Source organism: Calidris pugnax, unplaced genomic scaffold (genome assembly GCF_001431845.1).
Source record: "Calidris pugnax isolate Ruff unplaced genomic scaffold, ASM143184v1 scaffold298, whole genome shotgun sequence".
Classification (NCBI taxonomy): domain Eukaryota; kingdom Metazoa; phylum Chordata; class Aves; order Charadriiformes; family Scolopacidae; genus Calidris; species Calidris pugnax.
In genome coordinates, this window is record NW_015091152.1 from 1,300,997 (window position 1) to 1,313,413 (window position 12,417).

Here is a 12,417-nt window from a genome sequence, read left to right on the forward strand (position 1 = left end):
GGCAGGAATATAAGAATGAAGCCCTGTGTACCTAAAAGCAGCTAAATTGTACCAACAGAACAAATGCCCTGGGTTCCATTAGACTCTGGCTTTTTATTTTACATTTGATCTGAGAACAAAAAGGAGGTGCAATGATTGAATGTCTTTTATAGAGTCATCTTATGAAAATATCTTGACATATTTTTATTCTATTTGTTTTCTCCAGAACAATAAGTAGAGAGATAGAAAACACCAGTTCCCATCCAATATGTGGTCAGTTAAAACACTACAGCTTATTTCTACAAACAAAATAGCAGCAACGTCTTGCCCACACTAATGGTTTGAGCTTGCAACAACTATATTTAGATCATGCTTAAATGATGTTGATGGCTATACCATTGGCTTTTTAAACTTTTTTTAAACTTTGACTGTTGTTCTGAGAACATCGTTGTGAGTCCCTGCTACAGACATGCTTACAAAAGACATTTAACACGGGAAAGCAAAACCATGTTGCTTCACCATCTCTAAGCATTTCCATCGAGGCAGTATTGATGAAAATTATAACCTTTCTGAATCAGCTGGAGTTTGGTTTTAAAACAGGTTTAAGCTGTAAAGATCATTCACTGCAACACTTTCTGTGCACACTGGCATCATCCCTAGACTAGGCTATCTCTGTGGTACGCTAGTTAAGGCTTTGAAATAAAAAGTTATCAAATCCACACCATATTGTGCTAAAGCTGGACCAATGCCAGACACATTAATAACTTTCTGACCTCTCTTCTTCATAAATATGGAGCAGTCAGGAGACCATGAACAACTGCTTCCGGAAGTATTTACAATTCTAGCAATATTTCTCACACAAAGTAATCTAACTGTTATCCCAGATACTTTTATTGCTACATTTTCAAATCTGTATTGTGAGTTTCTCTATATGTGTATATTAAAGAAATCTGAATGAACTAGTGGTATGAATTTACAGAATATACATAGGCTAGAGAGCAATGTATCTCTTTTGAAGTTAATTAAGCTAATCTGAACGAAAGCGATTTTCACTTTGAATGAGAGTGAAAGAACCACAAGGGACCAATCCACTTTAAAAGTTAACTCAGATAATTTGTCTTTATCTGTGAAGCTGATTCTCTGATGCTGTCCAAGAAAGCTAAAAGTCAAAGAAAATCTGTCCTTTGACATCACAGCATCACATATTTCAAATGTTCTCCTAGCAATGATCATTAGATATTAGGCAACAAAGGGAGAAATTGCATTTGCTTAATTTCAATTTCTGATTTTTGGCAATTCTTTTTAGGAATAATGGAAGGTTTCCTTCCTCTTTCCTTCTTGCCTCACTTCCCAAGAAAAAAGTGAAAAGAAAATTTGCATGAGAAATTTGAGTAAGACAAGCAAATAGGTAATGGATCTGTTAAATTCAAATCTACTTTTGTCTCAGCTGTTACATCATACCACATACCAAAGCTACTGTGATGCTACTTACTGTCCGCGGCAGGTAAGAGAGCTGACCAGAAAAATATTAGAGAAATAGATTCCTAGTTTTAAGCAAACTTGTACTTTTCTTATCACTTGAGTGGGAAAAGCTCCTGAGGATGTTTGGAATAGGTCTAAAACAATAGAGCCTTACTGAGCTTTGGCCTTTAGACATACTTCTAAGTAACTCTAATTAATAACAAAGATGAACATATTCTTGGCAAGAAGACAGAGGGGGAGGGCAGAATTGATGCAAAGATAACTGCACAGGAGAACAAATGCAGTAAGCATTAAAGAACCTCAAGATTATTGACTGAGATATCAACTGTTGCTCTTTACAAAGGCTCCTGATACCAGCTTTTCTGTTTAACTCACTTATTCCGGTATGACAAACACCTTGTCAGTTCACAATACTTATCTGCAAGTTGTGTGATTTGGCTTCCACATGAAAGCAGTACCTTTTAAAATCAAGAACCTAATCTGTATGGCAGGTAAATGGTTAATGCTGAACAACATGCACATGATACTTCATCAACTCCCTTACAAAAATTAGGATATTATTCTTTATTATAGTGCCCTGTAATTCTAAAGTAAATCATGCCAAGATACTATCTTGCATGTCGGTAGATCAGATATCATTACTCAGGGGAAAGAAAAAAAAAAAAAGCTTTCATGCACTTACCTTATCCTCTAGCCGGATCAGTCTGGCTCCTACAGTATAGTAACCTTTGTCTACCCCTTTTTCTAAATAAAAAAGAATAAAAATGGGACATTCATTAGGTGGAGAATAAACTCAGACTAACAATCATATCAATGGTATTTAAAGCAAAAAAAAGAAGCTGGTAAAATGTTAGGGCAGTATAAATAACATGAACATAAGAAGAAAGAATTTCTTCATAGTGTACAGGAGTGAAAGAGGGTAGTTGGAGAGAAAGGAGTTAGTTTGTCTAACTGACAAGACTAAGTTAGCCTAAAAGGCAACCTGGACCTTGGTGGAGGTAGTCTGTGGACAGGAAAGACTATTGGTAGTGTCTGAGGTAACTTGTTGCCTTGCTTAATTATCTCAATTAACTGCGTGTAGTCAGACGGAATAGGCATGTTCCTTAGGTGCACTCCCAGTTTGAATATCATTGACATGAGCCATGTACACTTCCTATATATAATGAAATGAGAATAGTTTTCAACTGAGGTTGTAGACGTAGGAGGCAGTCCTGTCCAGCGTTTCACGGGGCTGGAGTGGCACTGGAGGAGGTCTATCTCCTCTCTGCAAACGAGTCACCTCGGGAAAAGCCCTTGCTTTCCCAACCTCATTTTCCCTCCTAGCCTTCATGAGACCTGGTTATTTAAGCCCAGTCCAGCAATTTGTTTCACTTGCACACTACGAATAGTGAGGCTGGGAGCCAAGATTGGAAACTGCATAAAGTGGGGTCTATTCTTTGTGTTTACATGGCTAATTGCAAAGGAACACCATAGTTTGGGGGTGTTATTTCACAGGAAATGAAGCACAAAAACATATATTCTGAGCTGGGAGAAAATAGCCACAAGAAAAAACAAACAATCCTGCACCTGGGAAAGAAGAATGTCAGGCACCAATACAGGTTAGGTGTGGACCTGCTGGAGACAAGTTCCAAACAGAAAGATCTAGGGGTCCTGGTGGACAGCAAAATGACAATGAGCCAGCAGTGTGCTCTTGTGGCCAGGAAGGCCAACGGAATCCTGGGCTGCGTAGGGCAGAGTGTGGCCAGCAGGTCAAGGGAAGTCATTCTCCCCCTCTGCTCTGCACTGGTAAGGCCACAACTGGAATCCTGCGTCCAGTTCTGGGCTCCCCAGTTCAAGAGGGACAGGGAACTACTGGAAAGAGTCCAGCGAAGGGCAACGAAGATGATTCAAGGATTGGAGCATCTCCCTTACGAAGAAAGACTGAGAGAGCTGGGACTCTTTAGTCTGGAGAAGAGAAGGCTGAGGGGAGACCTTATTAATGCTGACAAGGATCTAAAGGGTGGTTTGAAGGAGGAGGGAGCCAGACTCTTTTCAGTGGTTCCCAGTGAGAGGACGAGGGGCAACGGGCACAAGTTGGAACATAAGAGGTTCCACTCAAATATGAGGAGAAACTTCTTCACGGTGAGGGTGGCAGAGCCCTGGAAGAGGCTGCCCAGGGAGGTCGTGGAGTCCCCTTCTTTGGAGATTTTCAAGCCCCACCTGGATGCTCCTGAGTGACATGCTCTGACAAGCTCTAGGCAATCCTGCTTCAGCAGGGGAGTTGGACTAGATGATCTCTATGGTCCCTTCCAACTCTACTTGCTTTACCACTACCATTAGCAGCGTATATGTTTGCTGATGCTGATGTGATACATTTGCACCAAAGTTCATCCAAAGGTAACTTGTACCTTATGCACCACAAAGTTAGAGGAAGCCTTTACTGAAAAGCAATGCTGGCAAGAGCACGTTTTGCTTTCCTTCTCTACAGACCGCTTAGTGTATTGAAAAGGTCATGGACCCTTGACAGCTCCAAGCGGGCATTAGAAAGGAGAAATGCTCTATCAGAGAACCAGGAGGAGTAAATAACGCACTGAGAGAAAATTCAAAGATTGTTCAAGGACACTGTGTTGGGACAGAAAATAAATGGCACAGCTTGGCTCGTACACGTGAAGTGTTTATGATTCATCAGTTCACAACCATAGAACCCTCTTAAAACATAAGTGGCTGAAGCTCAAGATTATCTTTGTATTAATCTCTGCCTAAAATGAAATAATTGACTTTGCAGTCTACTTTCTAGTTAGTAAAGTTGTAGACACTTATCTTTCAAACTATATACCAGGAAAAAAACCCCATGCCTTTAAGGATTTCTAAAATGGGATGTGATTTGAACAGCAGTGGGTAGGTAGTGTTTTTGTTTATATCTGAAACCAAAAACCCCCCAAACCTGAGGAAATATTCCAATAAGGGTGGGGGTTTTGTTTTTAAAAAAGAATAATTTCCTCACCGGTTCTAATTACATCCTTCATATAATCACCAAAACATCCCAAAACAACCGAACCACAGTAATAATGTTTCCTATTTTAGTTATTCTCCCATGTGGTGTGGAACAGAAAACAAGAAAATAGGAAGCAGATAAGCAGCAAGAAGCTGTTTTGTGGCATGTGGCACTCCTATCAGAGGAAGTGAAAAGAATGATATACATGCATGTAGCTGTGTCATGTCCATAGGTTGTGTATATCACAAAAGGCTTTGGTCTTTCCCATTTCTTATTAGCCTCCATTTAAATAAGCATTCAGCTCTATACAAGCATTTTGCTCCAGTAAAGACCATCTTTAAAGGTAAATGGGGTGTGTACACAATGAGCAGAGCATTGTGTGAAGAAGTTCAGATAACATTGCTGTAGTGCATTTGATTTCTATCTATCTCATGTTTATGCTTTCCCTCTTGAGTCTATTCAAGATATATGATTTTAGACCTCCTACATGAGATCATTTGCTTTTACACAGTTGAAAAGATTGCATGGCTAACTATAAATCTGAAATGCCTTACCTTAATTTTTACATTCTTTGCTTTGAAATAAAAAATAACTTGCTTTTAGTATTCAGTTTTGTCAGTTCTTTATGTTGGTCCGCAATAAAACAGATAAACCAGCTAAGCAATCCAGTAACTGTGCATACATATGTGAAAGGCATAGACACAAAGGAAACATGCATGATCATCATGAAAGGAGGCACAATTATTTGTAACTGGATGAAAATACATTTGGAAAAATCTTAGCTCAGAAGAAAAAAAATTATCTTGAAACAAGCTTGTACCATATGGTTGGTATGATACAAACCCAACATTTTATATACTTAGACTTGCATCAGATAAAATATTAGTATATAAGCAATAGGCATTATACTTCAGGAGACTGAACAGTTCTTGGGTCATCTAGTCCATATCTCATCTTTATCAATAAGTAAATTTCTTCCCTGAAAGTCTTTGCCTTCCTGAGTGTACACACCGTAGTACTTTCAAAACAACACGATCCTGCATTTATTTTCTAGTATTTTTACAAAGATGGCAAATCTCTTTGTCTAGTGAACAACAAGAGATGCCTCTTGTAAAAAAAATTAAATTTTTTTTTTTGTATTCCCCACACCAGTTGAGTAAACAACAAAGGCCATCCCCAACTGTTTCCCCAAGTGGAAGCACACAACCTAAAAGATCTATTACTCGTTATTCAAGTTTGTTTTCCTTTTAAAAACCCCAGAAATTATAATCTGAAATAAATAAGAGGAAAAGAGCAAATCGAATGAGGGACAGCAACACAATCTTAATTTTTTACTGGGTGTTCTCCATCTCATCAGAATATATCAAACTTTCAAGAAAACAGATTTTTTTTTCTTTGGTTAGAAAAAATACTGATGGGGACCATTAGGACAGTGGAAGAATTGCAGCCAGGTGGTCTGAAGATGATAAGAGCTGGAAATGATCTACCCTACTTCTACAGAGTAAGAGTTCTTCCTCCATTTTTAATTTTATGGTGTATACAGCTAGAAGTAAGCTAACTCAAGTATTTTAAAATTTATTTAAAAGCCATTAATTTTTTTAAGCAAAAAATGAGGAATTTGAGCACTGTGACAGCTAGGATACTCCAGATTGCTAAAGAGATCACAAACCTTTGGCAAATTATATCAAGTTCAATACTGAGACTACAGAAGGCAGGACAGTACAAGAGATGCAAATACCTTCTATTGTCTAACTCAATGCAATTACAACCTTCTGGATCTCCACTTGTTTCAGATCAGTAAAAGCTTTATGTAGGAAAAACTGCAATGAGCTTAGGGTAAGATTTAGATTCTTATGTTTATAAACCAGCTGTGCTTCTGAAAACCAAGTCAGGATTGCCCTTTTAAACCTAGGACCCATAAAGTAGTAAATAGCAATGTTGCCTTAGGCATCATGACTTCTGACTTGAGTCTCTTTATTTGTCAGCCAGAGACTTTTACGACTGAATTGCAGAAGAAAATAAAAAAAGGTAAGATGTAGTCCTAGATCAGGTGCTTCTGATTTCTCTTGGACAGCCTAAAGAAAATAAAAAAGGTAAACTGCCAAAATATTGTAGTTTAGAAGTCCGTACTGCAACACAGAAAACCTTGTGACAAAGCTAATTGTTCCATGGTGAAGGACTAACAGCATGCACTGAAAGTAGAAAGTTCTAACTTTTTCAAGTTGCAAATATCTATCTTCAGTGAGCAACTTGCCAGGTTAAAGATGTGCAATCAGCTTTCAACAAATAAAACAGCCCTAAACAAAAGGTATCTGAGTGCCTTTCATTTATCCAGCCTCTGAGATGGCACAATTTCCTCAAGTGGCTCATAAGGAACAATATAACCAATTTATTGGAGAGAATCCATATGCACTGTATATGGTATGAACTATATCACGTCTGCCCTTCCTCCAGAACATGCTGATGGCAGGATTTAGACACATGAGCATTACACTATTTATAAAACAATTTATATACAAAATTCAAAATGAAATGCAAGCTTCCTTATTTGTTTTTATTAAGAATGGAATTCTTAATTAAGGTTTTGGAGAACCTGGATGAAAAGTAAATTAGCTGCAGGTTCCAAGCCCTCAAAGGATATCAATATATCAAGGAAATCAAGGAATATATCAAGGGAAGGAATATATCAAGGAATATATCAATCAAGGAATATATCAAGGAATATATCAAAGGAAATCAAATATCAAAGGATATTTCCATTTGCATCAAGGTAGATCAAACCCAGAAATGAAATTAACTTCTAGAGACAAGATTGTGAACACCTGACAGCTACATAAAATGTCCTAAGTGGTTTTATTTTTGACCATGTTCCCCTGGATTTTGTCTCTGGGAGGGGTGGAATAAATCAGTTCCGCAGAAATATGGGTATCTGTCATTTCAAAAAAATTAAATTAAGTGTATTTATTGTGCTTTAAAACATACTGTCACCCAATTTCTTCTTAACAGCTGTGAAGGAAATAGGATCAGAAAGTTTAGGTGGCAAACCAAACAATGGAACTGTCAAAATTTTACAAGAAAGCCTTTTTCTCCAGGGATTCCCACCTGGTTATGCAGACCCAAGAGGTTCAGATGAACTACAGATAAACATCAGCATCTTGCATACCTTTCTGAACACAAACACTAGATCTTTTGTTTTACCTTGGCATTATTCTTCACCTTTGCCCCTAAAAAGCTATAGTAAGCCTCAAAAATCGCATTCAAAAGCAATTAACTCCATCATGAGTAGTCAAGGTCAAGTATTACACTCATTTGTATCATTACATAAGTGTCTGCTTTGTTAATTCATTAAATTTTATTAACATGGGCTTTGCCTCTATATCAACAATTTCATTTATTAAGGGTTTGTTTACTACTACGGGAATCTTTGTTTCGTCTTACAAAATTGTGTTACCTGGAACACTGGGATGGGTTTTCAATGAAACTAAAACACAGTCTTCTGCATATACTCATAAAAATGGGATTCAATATATTCATGATCTTAATGTTTTTAAATCCACTCCTGAAACTAGGAGTTTCAAGGAAAGACTGTAGACGCCAAGACCAAAGCAAGCAGAATGGGAGGATTCCTCACAGTATGTGCATGTGAAGCTTAAATAATGAAAATTCTTGTCATGAAATATCATAGATGTTAAAAGCTTGCAGGGGAAACTAGGCAAGGTGGTTGAGGACAAACCAGTTAGGACTACTAAATACACAGAAACCATGTCAGGAAGTCTCTGATCTGCAAATGGCTGAAAGCTTACAGGAAGCGTAAAGGCTTATGCATGCCCCTTTTTTATACATTTCCCAAAGCACCTTGCTTTTGGCTCCGTTGGAGTCAGGACTGGTCTGACCCAGCATGGCTTTTATTCTTTTCTTGTATCCTTATCTTGTTTTAACACAGCTTTTTGTGCTTTTTATCTTTGAGAAAATAACTCGGAAAAAAACCACAGTAATTGCTTCCAGTGAATTCAAATTCTGGATCTTTTATTACATCATTCACTTTTGAAAGGTAATAATACTATAGACACACTGCAATTACTCCATATAGCATTATCAAAGTTGACAACAGGGTTTCAGTAACAGCCTGATCCAAAACCCACTGAGGTCACTGGAAAGACTCCCATTCTTTTCAACAGGCCTGGAATCAGACTTTAAGATTCTTTGAATGGTAGTAAAATAAAACATGGGAAAAAAGGGACCTGGAAAGGAAAATTCTTCTCCTGTTTTTCTCCTTGGTGGTTTGATTTTCTTTGCATTGTTATTTCTCTTTTGCTTGCTTGGAGGAAACACCCATGTTGTTTACAAATGAGGTTTTTAGCAATGCCTCTGAACTGGAAAAATATATCATATTGAAAATACATTTCCAGTGTAGAATAAGCCATCCATTCTGAGGAAAACTCAGGAAGAAGTCTGTTTTCCAGAGGAGGAGGAGGACAGTGCAAGAGTCTGTTTCTACCCAAAGCAGACCAATACTATAACCACTCATCACGGTTCATCACTTGATTATTGGCGGGCTGGATAATACTGGCACTAGTCATAAACTAACCCCAGTTTTATTTCTGCAGACCATTTATCTGCAATCACTTATATAATTTTGGATTTGTGGAGGTTTTAGATAAAATAACTACTAGAGCTAATAACTTTTGGTTTTGGTCTTGCAAATCCATAACTAAGCTTGCCGGGTTTTGCATCCCTAACAACCAGTTTACCTTTCCCAGCCAGTATTTATTCAGTCCATTTGAGGGCAGCAATCAGATGTTAAAAATGTGTTTTGAGAGAGGCTCCTCATTCTGATAGTTTCAACCATTTTAACCACTGATAATATGACATTTTTAAAGGTGCTGAAATAATTTTGGTGCCCTCAGTTACACTTACGCCCAGAATTGCTCAAAGTCACGTGGAGATATGGGACTTCAGTTCCTAAGTCACTTTTGAGGTTGTAGAGATAGAGAATGAGATGAGGCCTCTGGAAATTTGAGATCAATCTCTTGAGATTTAAAGTAAACACTTTCAGTCTTTCCCAGACAAGCCCTCAGGTTTCTGACCTCCATGATTCCCAGCACAGGGTTTTCCCAGAATCTCATCCTGTGCATGGCCAGGGACTTCCTTTCTGGCTATACATTTTCAGCATAATTGTATTTATGGCCAGTTCACAATAATTTTTTCTTTTGCTTGTACTGTCCTTTCCCTAATGTATTTCTTTTGCCTCGTGGGTAATCACTCTCCTTGCAGAATTAAGAGACAACCCTTTCCAGCCCTTTGTTTTGCAAGGTTAAAAAGCGTCAACTTCTATTTCCCAATAATAGAACAGGTTCTCCTCTTCCCTAGTCACCCTAGTACTCCTTCCCTATTTTTCTTGCAGTCAGTCATTCCTAAAGATGTGGAATTAAATCTTTGCACAATATACCAGCTAAGGCCTTACCTGAGTCATGTGCAAAGACAGGTGTACTTTCCTGGATGTCTTGAAAATCTCTCTCCTGACCGTAGGCTCAGACTAGTTTTTTTATGGATTTATCAGAGTATTTTCTTACATTTAGTTGGCGTTTGCTTACCATTAATTAGCATACCAAGCTAATTCTTTTTCTCAGACATGCCAGACTTTCACCACTGTTAACATGTAGGAGATTTTTTTTTTAATTAATTTCTCTGTGCCTGATCTTGCATTTTTTATGATGGAACTTCATACCACTTCTGTCACCCTAGCTTTCAAGCCTACCCAAGTTCTTCCTGAACGATACCCTTAATCTTCCTTTGAACTTTCCAAAACTGAAATCCATAGGTTGTTCAGAAAGGAAGAAATCTTTTTAAGTGGAATGAACATATATTCTAAACCTACCACAAAAGATTTAGAAAGAACATTTCGTGGAAAAATTCTCAGCAATATGTTTCCAACTCATCGTGCACTGATAGACATTTTTAACATTTAATTTCCATTTACTCCATTACCACCTGAATGCAAGGTATTTATCTTTAAACCATCATTCCCAGGCTTATTAACATAATTATATATTTATGCATAATTGGGTAGATTATAAATCCGTATTACTGTAGCCACAGGTTTTTCCATGAAGTTATGAGGCTAACAATATTACATAAAATACAGTCACTATACCTGGGAGGAAAAGCCCTGGCTTTCCCAAAGAATGATCCAACCTGAAAAGCAAACAGAGAATTACCAAGCAAGCAATTAATGAAGAATTTCCTTGCTAGGAAAAGTAAGGAGCAAAATTTACATGAAAATTTACGTTAGCTTTAAACCTAAAACTAAGTGAAAACACGAGACTAGCATGATTTTCTGCATGTAGAGTCAGCACTTTAGTTCTTTAAAGTTTGTTTTCCAAAATCAAACCATATTATTATTGTTATTTTCATGAGTACTAATATTTTATTTCTTAGACTTTCATGTTGTAACTAAAACATAGTTCTCATGTGTCACATGTAATCTAATAATAAAGAGCATACAAACAGAATAGCTTCTTAATAACATTTGCAACTATTCCTTGAATCTCGTGCAGGCGGATTTAATATCTATATATGTTGACACAGTAGATTCCATTCAATAGGATTTTTTTCATCTCATTTCATTTACGGGACAGAGGAGCTCAGTCTGGTGTCCCAGTCCGCAGTGTTAATTTGTAGAGAAAAGCACTTTGTGTTGAAACAGAAGAGAATAGTATTGTGGCAAAATATTTCAGCTGCAATCCCATAACTCAGAGAAAGCATGTGCAAGGAGGAATGTGGGAAGGGAAAAGTTCCAGATAGAGAGGGGAGCACAAGTGAACCAGATTTCTCTCAACTGTGGAGAACCACAGAGAGGGGATAGAAAGGCAAATCGTTATTTGAAAAGTTTTCCTTTTCTAAGAAGAGGGCAGAAAAGCACACTTCATACTATAAACTTCAGAGCATGCACCTCAATTTCTTTTAATTTCACTTGGAGGAGAACAGAAGGAGGATAAAGGATAATTGTAAACTCAGTCATAAAAAGGGTTAAAAATGACTCCAAGTGTAATCCTCTAGATATTGTGCTCCCCGTTGTGCCTGCAATTTCGGACAATTACTGTTCATTAAGTACACATCTCTCCTAAGGGCAGCTGGCACCAGAGAAATCAAATATTTCATGAGGTAGACAGGGCCTACCTTCTTTGAAGTTCTTTTATCCGAACCATCATATTGAGGTGTCCTTGTGAGTACTGTTCAATCACATCACGTACGTCATACGGTTTCCGAGCTTGCTGTGAAAAAGTCATACATGAGACTGAAAGGTAAGTATAGTTTAAACTTGATTTTTATTTCAGACAGGCCTTCATTCTCTTTTTTATCTTCCAGAGGTTATTTGCTTGCCATTTTGCAGCAGTTGTTGCAATTAATAAAAAATACGTAGGCATTGTGGGAGTGCATATTTATTGTGGAGATGGAGCCAAATGATTCCTGTTGCTGTCAGTTAGAGTCGTGTCTTCATGTGACTTCATACTGAGCTAACTATTAGACCTTCACAGTGTATTTAAAAAACACAAAACCAAGATATATACTTTCTTTAAGACTATCAAGTGCGGTATCTCTCGGCTCATTCCAAACCCATATGTTAATCATTATCAGAGGACGGAACGACAGAGATAGGGCCAATTCATAACACTTGGACCCAGAATCAAATGCCTCTAAAGACTAAAGATGTCTGGTGACAGAAATATTATTGAATCATAGAATCATAGAATTTCCCAGGCCGGAAGGGACCTCCAAGGGTCATCTAGTCCGACCTCCCCGCAGTCAGCAGGGACACCCCCAACTAGACCAGGTTGCCCAGGGCCTCGTCGAGCCTCTCCTTGAATATCTCCAGGGATGGGGCCTCAACCACCTCCCTGGGCAACCTGTTCCAGTGCTTCACTACCCTCACAGTAAAGAACCCCCTTCTAATCTCCAATCTAAATCTGTTCCCCTCCAGC

At 38.0% G+C, this 12,417-nt stretch overlaps 1 protein-coding gene across 7 annotated transcripts in view; it reads right to left on the bottom strand.

Moving 5' to 3' along the window:
- The window catches only part of LOC106898163 (potassium voltage-gated channel subfamily KQT member 1-like), a 534,664-nt gene that overhangs the window by 221,767 nt on the left and 300,480 nt on the right, over positions 1-12,417 (bottom strand). For 5 of the 7 annotated variants that reach the window (XM_014959270.1, XM_014959272.1, XM_014959271.1 and 2 more), the window contains 3 exons: positions 11,615-11,709; positions 10,590-10,630; positions 2,144-2,205 (listed from right to left, as the gene is read on the bottom strand). In XM_014959270.1, coding sequence (XP_014814756.1) covers positions 2,144-2,205; positions 10,590-10,630; positions 11,615-11,709 — 198 coding nt within the window. Of the gene's footprint in view, positions 1-2,143; positions 2,206-10,589; positions 10,631-11,614; positions 11,710-12,417 lie in introns of those variants that run through there. The other 2 variants (XR_001413887.1, XR_001413886.1) reach the window with 1 other exon arrangement.